Source organism: Hyalella azteca, unplaced genomic scaffold (assembly GCF_000764305.2).
Source record: "Hyalella azteca isolate HAZT.00-mixed unplaced genomic scaffold, Hazt_2.0.2 contig5438, whole genome shotgun sequence".
Lineage (NCBI taxonomy): Eukaryota > Metazoa > Arthropoda > Malacostraca > Amphipoda > Hyalellidae > Hyalella > Hyalella azteca.
The window spans coordinates 1-14,934 of NW_025935628.1; the positions used below are offsets into that span (position 1 = coordinate 1).

Here is a 14,934-nt window from a genome sequence, read left to right on the forward strand (position 1 = left end):
GTTCTGTTAAGTTTTCTCTTTATTAAGTATATTCAAGGAGCAGCAAAACCTAAGCATTCTCAGGGATTAAGAGTGCTTGAGATATTTACTTCAAGGAAAGAACGTTCTGTTAAGTTTTCTCTTTATTAAGTATATTCAAGGAGCAGCAAAATCTGATACATTCTCAGGGATTAAGAGTGCTTGCAATCCACTCATTAACCTCTTCTTCGACGACACTCATCGGTCCCAAGCTGTCAAGGATGACGTCATGGAAGTCTTTGATGTCGAACTCGCTGCCCAGCTGCTGCTCGGCGCTCGACCTGAAGCTCGAGATCTGCAGCTGCCCGGACTTGTAGGCGAGAGCCTGGCCCGGCCACGTGATGTAGCGGTCAACCTCGTTCTGAGAACAAAATTAAAGCTTTTACTTGATAAATCATCTAATTCAAAGTGAATATAGCATTGTTACAATAAGGACGGCGTTGACCTTTATTGCAATAGTTGGAAACTTGTTTTCAGAATGGAACAATACAACGATAGAAAATAAATTAGCATGCAACGAACATTTTTTTCGACTAGTCGATTGTGGCCTTAAGCCCGTTTAGCTCAAACTTTGCTATGTTATGAGCTGAAGACAACTGAGGAGTTAAGTGGGAAATACGGACGGAAAAGGCGGAAGCGAAAGTTGACGAAGCGAAATGGGAAATATGAATAAAAATTTTTGAAGGGAAAATTAGACATGACACTGAGGAGATTGACAGAGCTCACCTCGGCCTCGAGCGCCGACTGGGCGGTGTACTGCAGAATGTAATCAACAGCTTCCTGCCTCGTCCAGCCCAAAGCGTGCATGCCTGGTGGTGACACAAACGTTCAGATTTCCTGTCTTGCAATTCAAACTATTCCGCTTATTAAATAATAATTAATAAAAACAACTCTCCTTCATTGAGAGTCACAAGATAAGTTCGAGGCTTGTATTTTGTTCGGTTAAATTTCAAAACCGATACGACAAAGCGTGCATGCCTGGCGGGGACACAAACGTTCAGATTTCCTAGCTTGCAATTCAAACTATTCCGCTTATTAAATAATAATTAGTAAAAAACTCTACTTGATTGAGAGTCACGAGATAAGTTCGAAGCTTCATTATATTTTGTTCGGTTAAATTTCAAAACCGATACGATGATTGTATACAGAGTAGCGTCATTTCTTTTTAACTATTCTCGATATACACTCCTCTATACCACGTAGTACGCGTCGATAGAAATTCAATCCAGAGATCAATGGAAAAAATTTTTGAGTGCCCAAACAACTATCGTTAGAAGAAAAAAAACTTTAAGAGTCACGTTAGAAAAAGTATACAACTTGGACACCGGTATAATAGTTTTTGCTGCTCGATATATACCGTCTTACGATCGAATCCCCTGCGCTTGAAACCTAAAAATGGCTGCTGTGTGTACTTAACATTATTTTCCTAATTCTAATATACATTGAGTTACCATTGTTCCCTAGTTCATTGCGTTACCATTGTTTCCTAGTCCCTAGTTCATTGAGTTACCATTGTTTCCTAGTCCCTAGTTCATTGAGTTACCATTGTTCCCTAGTTCATTGCGTTACCATTGTTTCCTAGTCCCTAGTTCATTGAGTTACCATTGTTTCCTAGTCCCTAGTGCATTGAGTTACCATTGCTTCCTAGTCCCTAGTTCATTGAGTTACCATTGTTCCCTAGTTCATTGCGTTACCATTGTTTCCTAGTCCCTAGTACACAGCGTTACCATTGTTTCCTAGTCCCTAGTATATTCCGTTACCATTGTTTCCTAGTCCCTAGTACACAGCGTTACCATTGTTTCCTAGTCCCTAGTACATTGCGTTACCATTGTTTCCTAGTCCCTAGTACACAGCGTTACCNCCTGATTTAGTCTCACGAACTTCATTATATTATGCTAATTATGACGCTTATTAGAACTTGAAGCGACTAAATGTCCCGCAAAAAATAGTCCGTTAGGAGTGGAAGCCATGATTGACCGTTACGAACTATTAATTATGTATTAAAGTCTCAATTTCAGACTTCACAAATCCGTCTACCTCAAGAAATCGGAAAAAAACATAGAAACAAATGAATTCCTATTTCAAGGCTCAAATGCTAATTTCTAAAAAGAAAGCTTGTTTTTTTTTTCTTATTTTGGAAACCTTGACACTAAGGGTTCGCTTTCTCTCGTAATTTTGAATATGCATGAGAAGATTTTGATTCTGCGAAAGTGAATGCGTAAAAGAAAGTACCAGGAAGATAGTTTTTCCCCTAATATTTAAAGCTCACGTAATATTAATGCACCTTCAGTGATGAAATCTATTACAAATAATTGTCTGAAAGTATGCAGTGCTTGATTTTCTCTTGAAATTCCTCAAAATTAAATGATTTTATAAATGACTTGGCGAAAAAATGCATTAATTAATACCTAGTAACAATATATTACTGAAAGTGTGGAACATCTCCCATAGTAGTTGAAAAAATAATTTTCATTCTCCACGCGCCAACATTTCTTCTCGCTTCGAATCTCCGACATGTGGAACAGCCTCCCCGATGACATCGTTGGCGCTCCAAGTATGAACGCGTTCAAGAACAGACTAGAAAAAGCTATGGAAAAATATATGTTCAGATTTGAAATGCCTAGTACCATATCGAACCCGGTGGAAGTCGAGTAGCTATTTCAAACTATCGTCAGGCATGAAAAGATCCGGTCAAATGACACGATTTTAGATCTATGAACAAGAGAATCGGCGACAGGCCACATCAGGCCTACACTTCAGCGCCGACATCACTATGCTATGTTATGTTATGTTATGTTATGTTATTATTTGACAAAAGAACTTGCCTTGAAGGAGCGTATCCGTAGTTCCTGTCCTCCATGGCACTCCTGAAGTAGGGTAAGTTAGGAGACTCGAGGGCATAGGAGCCCATAAGAACAAGACATAAGAACAAAAGACATAAGAACAAAAGACATAAGAACATAAGACGTAAGAACATAAGACATAAGAACATAAGACATAAGAACATAAGACATAAGAACATAAGACATAAGAACATAAGACATAACAACATAAGACATAAGAACATAAGACATAAGAACATAAGACATAAGAACATAAGACATAAGAACATAAGAACATGGAAGACCATAAAACAAGAACATAGAAGAACAACCAAAAGACCATGGTTGCCAGCTGTCCCTATGATGGGATGCATGACGCAATGTACGCGTCACGTGACTATGAACTCATCTAAGTCAATCAACGTAATAAAATGAGTCATGTGAGATGGTACTACAGGAAATGATTTGTTAAGTAAGTATGCAACCAATTTAAATTCGGTCCTTTGACTGAAATGTTTTAATAGCGCATATGAAGCTTACAATATTCGTGATGTAAAAAAAATTGATGGTGCATGGCACCACGAAGTTAAGTTAGATATACGGAAGAATATAAAATTTCCCAAAACTCTGGGGGAATTTTAGGGCATCTGCTAATTGTGCACAATCGATTCATTCTTAAAACCTCACAAGTGTTTAACTTCGAACGTAGGAAATTTTAATGAATTCAGATAATAATTATAGTTATTATTAAGCCCTCTAGTTAAATTACTCTTATGAAGCAGCATTTGTTACAGTGTACCAAGTTCGTTGGTCATGCAAGTTTTGATTAAATGATTCAAGTAAAAAAGTAATAAGATTATGCAGCGCAATTAATTTTTCTCTAATTCGAGGTACGGGGCATTGTTGCCTGTGCAGTCGATTCACATTTTTGTTAATATTCCCGAACAGCAAACGTAGTCATTAAAAAAATAATTTTTTATCTATGATCATATTCTATGAAAATCTTAGGCTATGACGTAAACGGAATAATAAAGAATAGTGTACTCTTCATTTGGGTGTCCATGCTAAATTTTTACACAAATTTTCAATTCGAGCTGCACTCGCTGAAAGATTCAGTGTCACTTAGATTCAGGAGAAACGTATTAAGATACAAAAAAGTTATATCATGCGTAAAATATGTTGATCCAGTTCACGATATCACTACTTGCACGATATGATCTTCATAAGGTAGAGCACTACAGCAAGTTTTGGTAGTGCACCTCCCACTCACGGTGCTCGCCCTCTGACTGATGTTCTACTGCTCACGGACCCACGAGTTCTGAACACTTGTGCCCGGCAGTCTTTATGCTGAATGTCTCCAACACTTATTTGGTTCAAAGATAACAATTTAGTGGGAATTTTTCTGGAATTATCTCCTTATAACTATTCAATGGAAATACATGCAAATTTAATGAATTTTACTTTACTTTGATGCGGAATATAAGGTATGGAAATTATTTTTTACAAGACATTTGGCATAATAAGAAGCCATATGACATTTGGCATAATAAGAAGCCATATGACATTTGGCATAATAATAAGAAGCAACAAGCATATGTCCGCGTAAATTCCAAATTCAAAGACGGAGTATGAAAAGTAAAAAGCTAATCAAGATTATGTTTCAAAATGATTATATAGCTCCCATAAACTTCATGCAAACGTCATCAAGATGAATAATACAATGAGTCATGGACATTTTTTGTTACTTCTGTGTTCATTTTAAGCAAAGGTATAATTATTTGATCTTCTCAGTTTTTCACATCAAGTCGATATGGCAAAGTAAGAAAAATATAACTCAGTACTCACTGCAGTGCGTGACAGAGAGCTCATTTTCTCGTCGACGAAAACTTGAGGGCACGGACGGACAGACGGACGGACAGACTGACAGACAGACGGACATGGCGAGCACAATAATGCATTTTTTCCATAAATGAGAAAATGCGGTAAAAATGAACGAAGTTCTACAATAATTGTAAGCATTTATTTATATTGCTTACAGCATTAAAATAAGCCTTTGACTAATATTCGTATGAAGTCATTCGATGTGTGTTGAAATTATGCTTACGACTCGTGCTTGCATTTTCAGTCACAAATTTTTGTGTTAACTATTTTCAGAAGAACTTTTTTGAGAGTTCAACTTACCTGAAGGTTCACCTTCCTGCGTTGATTTCGCTAGGTTGTATGAGGCGGGCTACAAGTTCATTTTATTTAATTGCAAAATTTGAGCACCATAAACCAGTGACAGTCACATTTCCATAGCGGGCAATATCATACGGAGAAAATGTCTATTATAAACACAAGGAACAGAGGTTATGAATTTGCAAGAATAAATTCTACGAATCTAACAGTGAGGTTGTGGATGCTGTCGTGTTATGCATCTCCTGATATATTTTTACTCCGAGCACCTGGATTTTTTTGCATAAGATCAATTATATAACTAGGATAGATTTGCAAGTTTTCTTGCATGTGTTACGATTTGTGGAGATTTTTGCATCCATGCCTTTCGTCAGTCATGAAAAAATACGGTCAAATGACACGATTTTAGATCTTCTGTGAACAAGGCACGAAAAGGAAAAGAATCGGCGACAGGCCTATCCAGGCCTATTTATTTAATGCCGAAGATACTATACTATACTATACTATGACACATGCGCGTGTATTACGGTGAGAGGAATTCACTCAATTGGTGGCTCTCAGTGGTGCCTTCGGTGATCTGTCATAACTTTGATAAAGACAATGTAAATATTATTGACAACCCAAAAGTGTTTCTTTCCAAACCAAATATTTTATTTTGAGAAAGTTTAGTATCTTTAGGCGACCGACACTCTGAGTGCTCAAAGTATTTGAAGTATAATGAATGATTATTCAATTGGTCAAGTAAGATGCAATTCGGTGACGTATATTACCCGTGATTGTGGCCATGAGTCATTTTTGTATTGCCAAGCACCTTACGAGCCTTGCAATAAGTCTAGCAGCTATCTCAAACAATCGTCAGTTATGGAAAGATCGGGTTCAGAAGGCCGGATCCCTTGTGAATCAAGTCACGAAAAGTACAAAAATCGGCAACAGGCTATGGTCTTATTTCTTCAGAACCGACACTTCTATTCTATTCCATTCTCTTCTATTCTTTTCTATTATATTATAATATTATATTATATTTTATTCTATGAGCCAACGCATCCGGAATATAATTAAAAATTAAACCATTTATTTCCGTCAATACTTGGCCAGTGTTTGAACCCTATACCAATTCCCTATAACCCAATTCATTTCAGACCTTGAAAGTGTGTTTATTCATCACACCAATATTATAATTGCTTAATAATATGATAACAAAATGGCGATATTATGAATTCATTATATCGCCATTCGACAATAAACGAAATTGAACGCTAACTTTAATTCAGAAAATATATACAGATCCTTAATAACATTAGTGTAGTTTGGCAGAAGATTTTCTCTCTGGTCTTCAACGAAACCTGCATTAAGATCCTTAATAAAGAGACAAATCTGGGATGTAAATATATACAGATCCTCAATAAAGAGACAAATCTGTTATGTAAATAAGTTAGATAAAGAAGCCATGAATCTCACATGATTTCAGCAGACGGGATGTTTTTGAAGATGAGCGGCACGGCGGGCGTGGTAACGTTGTAGACGACGTAACGGAAGCCGTTCAGTAGATCTTCCTCTGTGGTGTAGAAGTTGGCAGGGTCGTTCAGGATCATGTTGGAGAAGTTCTGGGTCGACATGTTGTAGCCGAGCTCGTACACGATCTACGTAACAACGAAATGGGATATTAAATTATATCAATCTAATATTTGGATTGAATTATATCTAATAATATTTGGAAATGAGATTTAAATTATAGGAATCTAATTTCAATGAAAATAGACTTTAAGTAACGCATATGATTTACGTGAAGATTTTTGCAGAAACCTTTCTCTACATTCACACGTCAATAAGGAGTTGTGTATGAAGTTCTAAATAAGAGATTATTAAGAAAATGATTAGCAAACCTCTTGCATAAGGGCTTCTATCCTTGCTACTTCATTGAAGCCAACTTGCTGAATTTCTTCTGGGGTTTTCTCGAGGCCAGCGTGGAATCTGAAGCATAATTAAAAGCCGAGCTCGTGAAATCTGAACCCCGTGAACTCATAGTATAGTAGTATAGTATAGTATCTTCGGCATTAAATAAATAGGCCTGGATAGGCCTGTCGCCGATTCTTGTACTTTTCTTGACTAGACTGGCCTTACGGACGGTAGATTTAAAATCGCTTCTAGATATCAGTTGTTCCGTAGGGTACGAGGCATTTTAAGACTGAACATATGCTCATGCATGGCCTTGTCTAGTCTGTTCTTGAACGCGTTCATACTCGGAGCGTCAACAATATCTATCGTCAACATAAACCAACTCATCATAAGCATTCTGAAAAGCATTCATCAGTTCGGCCTCACCAAAACACCCAAGTTATTTTAGCTTTCAGTGATACATATTAAATATTTTTAGTCGTTTGCTTCTGCTTTCTCTACCGCAATAAGCCTTTAATTATTGTTATCATTGTTAATATCACTATCGTTCTTATTTATCCTAAAAATGGCACATTCTTATTAAAATGTTTTCATTATATTTCATTTTATCAATGGCACAGTAAATAAATAAAGATATTTATCTCAGATCTGGGTATATATCTGATTATATATGAACGGGCAGACTACCAGAAACCATTTCGATAGCTTTTCAAGTTTTGAACATATTAGTAAAAGTTTAGAGCTTTGTACATATTATAAGTACAAAGTTTTTCGTCGCCTCAGAGATTATCAATACAATGTCGTATCAGCACGATGAAAGTTACCGCAACTCGAATATCCTAAACTCCATTGCGAGAGATTCATATCTATATGGTAAATGTGTATGACTTGGGTCTGTCGAAAAGTATTGCTGCAGCTCTCGTGCTTTCTTTTCAACTGCTCGCATATTTGAAACAAAATAGTCATTCCCCTCATCGCATCTATGTAGTTCATTTAACCTGGCTACACAATCGCATGCAATTAATCATAACATAACATAACATAGTGATCTCGGAGCTGCAGTGTAGGCCTGATGTGGCCTGTCGCCGATTCTTTTCCTAATATAATCATATATATATAATATATATAATCATATATAATATATATATAATCATATATATATATATCATATAATATATGTATATTCATATATATAATCGTATAAATTCCGGGCAGCTGCGTATAATTATCATTATTATCATATATGATAATTATCTTTATCGTATATGCAGCAATAGGGCACACTAACTTAATGATCTGGGCGTAGAGCGCCTGGCCGTTCGGCAAGGAGGTGATGGCGATGTCTGGCCGCGTCACGTACTGCAAGCTCACGTAGGCGTGTAGCTCCTCAAATGCTGGGATCACCTGCAAAGTTCATTATTATTGCAAACATTATTAGTCAAAGTTCATTGTAATAAATAGAGGTTTGTAGTTACCTGCTGGGATCACCTGCACTCCCGCAGAGATAGTAAAAGTTCATTGTATTATGTAGAGGTTTGTAGTTACCAGGAGAATTTCATGAGAGAAAGATTATTGGCGAACTGTATTGAAGTGGCGCATAATGGTATAAGCGGCTTCTAAACTTATGTGAGGTTCTTGAGCTTTAATGAAAAATAAGTATGATGCCATTTGCCATTCGTCAAAGTGAGTTTTACCGATAGATCATCTGATCAAATTCGGAACTATTTTTACTAAACAATAAAAAATTAATCTAGATGGCCGTATGCTTCCAGTCTGTGTCGTAAAATGTATACAAACGTCATTCGGAACTATTTTTATCAAACAATACAAATTTATCTACAATTTTATCTAAAATGTAAAATGTATACAAACGTCATTCGGAACTATTTTTACCAAACAATACAAATTTATCTAAAATTTTATCTAAAATGTAAAATGTATACAAACGTCGAGTCACTTCACCGAGTCTGAGATAACGGCTTTGGCGCTCGCTTGGATGGCAGCTACATCATCAGGTGTGAAGTTGGCAGGAAACTCTGAGAAGAATTGCTTGTATATCGGCGATTCTTCAGGCGTAATCACCAAAAACTCTTCAAGTTGCGATGGGACTTTGTTCTGCAGAGTTAGATTCTTATGTTAAGTCAATACAGAGATTTAAAGCTCAATCAAAGCTTTGTAAGAACTGTTATTGCGCTAAACAGTCTAAAAAATCAGTAACTAACAGGAAAAACCCAAGTTTTTTCTTAAAAAAAAACATTCTGGAAAATCTTGGTTACAGGTATAAAAATACTTTAGTTATATAATCTTTTGGAAATCACGAGAATAACGCTGAAAGTTGTTTTCTACACATTCCTCCATAAAATAAATATTTATAAATATTAATACAAAAAAGATCCCTTACAATAATAAATTCTATCTTTGTTAATTGTGCACAAAATAAAGAAAGCTTGTTAATTGGTAGTCCAATCTCCCCATCCTAATGCAATTTGGCCCTTCGACACTTACGTAACTTTTAAAAGATTATTGGAATGCTTCTTTACTTAGACATCCGATCCTCCAATAAAGAAACAACATTAATATAATTGATCAAAACACTTTTATGAACTACGAAGTCCAGCTGCCTCACAACTCCCCAAAATATTTATAATAATATAACAATTATAATAGCGGTTTCAGCGTTTATTAGGCCGTAGGCCTGTCGCCGATTCTTAACATCGCAGAACATTCACAGCATTTTGAGATCTCGAACTCGCAACTCACTGCTGCAATTCTGCTGTGCTTAACCGCCCGGCCTCCTTGCCGATTCTGACGAGAAACTGGCGCACAGAGCTGGGATCGAACCCGCGCCTCTCTGCGCCAATCTTGGTACTCTGCACTTTAACCACTGGGCCACCTTGTCCATTTTGATCTCACCATGCTGAGCTCATGGTTAGTGATGTTGGCCTCAACCCCAGCAGAGAGAAGCTGGATGATCTGTGTGACCTGCGTGGGCACGGCCTGCAGGCGCGCCAGCATCGTGTTGTAGTCCGCCACAGTAACAAGAGGCATCCACGACAGAGTCCGGGCCACCAGGTCTACCTGGATCCCTTCTTTGTTGTTCAAGGCCAAGTAGAAACTACGGAGAGTGTGTGTCAATTATTTGTCTGCAGATACATGCTAGTTGTATCTGAGATCCTAATCACTGGAGTTAATGCTAGTATATATGATGATAATGTGGATCTATCGTAGTTTAAACCCTCCTACAAATGGATGCACGAAACCAAGATGTTCAGGACAATGCATGCTCGTGTCTAAGCACCGCAATACGTAAAGATATTACTGATGTTTAGCATCGCGGGCCATTGTGGTATATTTAGAAGGTTTCGTTTGTAAATGTTAGTATTTATCAAGAATAGAGACTATAATTCATACTAAAGAGTTTGATGAGTCTGAGAAACACTCTACGGATAATCCCGTGGGAATTGCGGTACTTCAGAATTTATTATTCTTATAGAAGAAAACGGTGTCATGGTTTCAAAATCTTTCACTCAAATTTTGTCACATCGTAAAGTTATGGCCAGCCTTTAACACATTTAGCCCTTAGGTCTGAAACTTATTTTTTAACATTTGGGTAATAGATTCTTCGTTGTGATTCTTCGTCTTCGAAAATTTTCAACAACCTACTTTTTATACTGATATCCTTCGATGAACGTGGTAAGTTCATCCCTCAGAACCTTCATGTTCACTATGTCCTCGTGTTCAGTCAAAGTTGGCGCCAAAAAATCAACACGTCCCAGGAATTCATACACTTTGTTGAGCCGATTTTCATACGCCTCCATGGAGAGGTCGTCGAGACGGTCATTGTAAGCGTGAAAACCGACCTGCGCAGGCGAGAATAATGAATTAAGTGACGCTGGGGCAGGAATAGCCTATTGTAAAAAACCGACCTGCGCAGGTGAAAATAATGAATTAAGTGACGCTGGGGCAGGAATAGCCTATTGTAAAAAACCGACCTGCGCAGGCGAAAATAATGAATTAAGTGACGCTGAATGTAAGCGCTACAATGACGTCATGTATACGCTATTACTGCGGCACCAGCCTGACAAACAGAACTTAAACCGAGCAAAAAAGTGAGATAGGTATTATTAACACTTTATTGATGGCACTGATAGAGATTATGCACTGATAGAGATTATGATGTAGAGTAAAAATGAAAAAGAAACCGCAGCGAAAGACGCGTCCTAATCGAGTCAACGCGCTCATAGAATTTAACTAATAAGCGAGGTACTGAGAATATAAATAATAACTTGGAAAAGATACGGTAGTTGTACTTGAGTTATTCCTACCAATATAATCACGAAGTTTATAAATATCATAACACAAATCAACAAATATCACAAAAAACACTATTTAACGAAAGGAAAACCACCAGTGAAGAACAAGGTGCATCACGACAAACAAATTTGAAAAACCGAATGATAGCGAATAAAAGTATTTTTCTCTAGATGATAAAGCCAGTAAAACTGAAAGATAAAACATTAATCAATTCAAGCATATATTTGATGACACAAAATACAAACAAACAGTTCGAATGATCACTAAAAATGCACAGAAAATCGTGGTTCTCAAACAACGACAAACAGATAGCGGCCGCAGTAGCCACTTAAACTCGAGAATTGTGCAATGCGAAGCAGATAGAAAGATTTCCATTCTCAATAACTGCTAAGATTTACCATAGCTTAATAGAATAGAATAGAAGTGTCGGCGTTAAAGAAATAGGCCCATGGCCTGTTGCCGATTCTTGAACTTTTCGTGACTTGATTCACAAGGGATCCGGCCTTTGGAACCCGATCTTTCCATAGCTGACGCAATGATATGATGGAACATTATTTGCTTACCAGGTCTAATCAACGAGCTTCATTAACTCTGCTATCAAAACTGATTACTTTTTGCCACGAAATGGAAAAAATAATAACTATCGTTGAATATCCAATTAAATTTATGAGATTGGAGTGTAATTAACAGTATTTCTAGTGGACTTAGTATTTAGTATTATAGTATAGTATAGTATAGTATAGTATAGTATAGTATAGTATAGTATAGTATAGTATAGTATAGTATAGTATAGTATAGTACAGTATAGCACAATATGGTATAACATAGCAGCCTTGGCGTAGAAAATTAGGCCATGTTTGGCCTGTCGCCGATTCCTGCAATTTTAGAACTGGCTTACAGAAGATATGCATGTCTCGGAGCGCAACAAGTTCAGCACAAGCAGGGAAGGAAACGAGATCGAATCTCACAAAAGTTGCGACTCACGAAAGTTGCAAACTCTGGCATATCCTGGAGGCGCCACTGCCAGAAGTCGTCGCAGAGCGTCTGCACGTCAGGGCTGAGCTGTGCCCCCTTGCCGCCTTGCGACAGAGCTGGGCACCAGAAATAAAACAGAAGTTATTTGTCAGAAAAAAAACACATAAATTGTCTTACTTCTGAATTTTTTCAGTCGTACTTGCGCATTCCAAAATCCCCGTAATGCAGCTCAAAAATGACACAAGTTTTCTGCGAACTATTCAAGACAAATGGAAAAGTATGAATTATCTAATATATTGAAAAATATAACGAAGGATTTGAAGACAAGAAAATGCATAATATATTTATGTCGACTTTTCGGTGATCAGTACCGTTATCAGTTCAGAATTAAATATACAAGCATTATCAGGCTAACACTATACACCATAATATTAAAAAAAATTATATGTCCTATTGATGCATACAAAAAAATAAGAAAAAGGCACAGTCAATCTTTTTATACAAAATAATAACAAACTTTTACTTCAACAGTCTTATTGACCCTATCTCTCACAACCATTTGACCATTAGCTGGTCCGGGTATTCAATATTATTCAACATAACCTCCTGCATGGTGGTAGAGCAAGCTTCGTAAAACCTGCTACCAAAAAATATTAACGAAACGATATTATATTATAGAGTTAAATACATGACATCATTTACCCAGTCCGCTTGCAAGGCATGAACTGAATCGTGTGAAGTCTGTTTAAACATATTTATGATATATTCTAAATATTAAAAACTTAAAAGCAAAAAAAAACTCCACAAAAATTCATAGTATCTTTAAAGAAAACGTTTCGGAGTCCAGTTTTCGTTGTAATCTTGACTGTACTAATCATTGATTTATCTGTGTTCTAGAATTTTCGAACTTACGATGGAGCTGGACTCCGAAACGTTTTCTCTAAAGATACTATGAATTTTTGTGGAGTTTTCTTTGCTTTTAAGTTTTTAGTGAATTTGCGATTCAAGCAAACGAGTGATATTATTAATTCTAAATACTGTATTAATAAGATGCGTAGCGTTCTGACCGCCATTCGGTGCTCTGTAGATGAAGCACAGAATGATGATAATGATGATGGCCACGACGACGAAGCAGCTTACGTAAAAAATCCGACGTCTTTGCGTGACACTGACACTAGCGAACAAAGAAGTTCTTTCGTTCACGCGTCGGTATTGAAAGCTTTCGTTAAATTCCATGTTTACTATTCTTATTGATTTTCTAATTTGTGTTCGCGACAGCAGAATAATTCGCTATTCCAAGAAGTATCAAAATTCTGCCCAACAAACATTGTTTCAAAGTATATAAAAGTGATTTTAAGGTATGATAATACACTTTAAAAATGTATGATAACTACAAAGTGCCTGCCTTTTGGCAGTCAGCCAAAATCAAATTGAAAAAAGCCAAAGAAAAGAACATGATTGCAAAAATCAAAAGAACATTGAAGAACATAAGTCATAAGAGCATTAGAAATGTGGAGGACGTGATATGCGAGATAAGAAATGTAAAGGATATGATATAAGACATAGGACATGGCATAGACATAAGAACATAAGACATAAGAACATAAGACATAAGAACATGAGATATAAGAACATAAGACATAAGGACATAAGACCTAAGAACATAAGACATAAGAACATAAGACCTAAGAACATAAGACATAAGAACATAAGACATAAGAACAAAAGACATAAGAACATAAGACGTAAGAACAAGACATAAGAACAAAAGACATAAGAACAAAAGACATAAGAACATAAGACGTAAGAACATAAGACATAAGAACATAAGACATAAGAACATAAGACATAAGAACATAAGACATAAGGACATAAGACCTAAGAACATAAGACATAAGAACATAAGACCTAAGAACATAAGACATAAGAACATAAGACATAAGAACAAAAGACATAAGAACATAAGACGTAAGAACAAGACATAAGAACAAAAGACATAAGAACAAAAGACATAAGAACATAAGACGTAAGAACATAAGACATAAGAACATAAGACATAAGAACATAAGACATAAGAACATAAGACATAAGGACATAAGACCTAAGAACATAAGACATAAGAACATAAGACCTAAGAACATAAGACATAAGAACATAAGACATAAGAACAAAAGACATAAGAACATAAGACGTAAGAACAAGACATAAGAACAAAAGACATAAGAACAAAAGACATAAGAACATAAGACGTAAGAACATAAGACATAAGAACATAAGACATAAGAACATAAGACATAAGAACATAAGACATAAGGACATAAGACCTAAGAACATAAGACATAAGAACATAAGACCTAAGAACATAAGACATAAGAACATAAGACATAAGAACAAAAGACATAAGAACATAAGACGTAAGAACAAGACATAAGAACAAAAGACATAAGAACAAAAGACATAAGAACATAAGACGTAAGAACATAAGACATAAGAACATAAGACATAAGAACATAAGACATAAGAACATAAGACATAAGGACATAAGACCTAAGAACATAAGACATAAGAACATAAGACCTAAGAACATAAGACATAAGAACATAAGACATAAGAACAAAAGACATAAGAACATAAGACGTAAGAACAAGACATAAGAACAAAAGACATAAGAACAAAAGACATAAGAACATAAGACGTAAGAACATAAGACATAAGAACATAAGACATAAGAACA

The 14,934-nt window shown here is 36.2% G+C and overlaps 2 protein-coding genes across 2 annotated transcripts in view; both read right to left on the reverse strand.

Annotated features, from left to right (window-relative positions):
* Positions 1-109: 109 nt before the first annotated feature.
* Positions 110-2,921, reverse strand: LOC125177893. The gene is made up of 3 exons (XM_047880486.1): positions 2,844-2,921; positions 745-827; positions 110-379 (listed from the first exon to the last, which is right to left on the reverse strand). Exons 1-3 carry the CDS (start codon positions 2,917-2,919, stop codon positions 164-166), a joined length of 375 nt encoding a protein of 124 aa, XP_047736442.1. The 5' UTR covers positions 2,920-2,921; the 3' UTR covers positions 110-163.
* A 3,548-nt stretch (positions 2,922-6,469) lies between these two features.
* Positions 6,470-14,934, reverse strand: part of LOC108682539 — a 10,924-nt gene continuing 2,459 nt past the window's right edge. Inside the window, exons 3-9 of the mRNA XM_018171726.2 lie at positions 12,210-12,316; positions 10,575-10,771; positions 9,825-10,026; positions 8,874-9,026; positions 8,200-8,315; positions 6,899-6,986; positions 6,470-6,655 (exon numbers count right to left, since the gene is read on the reverse strand). Of these exons, the coding sequence (XP_018027215.1) occupies positions 6,470-6,655; positions 6,899-6,986; positions 8,200-8,315; positions 8,874-9,026; positions 9,825-10,026; positions 10,575-10,771; positions 12,210-12,316 (1,049 nt within the window). The remainder of the gene's footprint in view (positions 6,656-6,898; positions 6,987-8,199; positions 8,316-8,873; positions 9,027-9,824; positions 10,027-10,574; positions 10,772-12,209; positions 12,317-14,934) is intronic.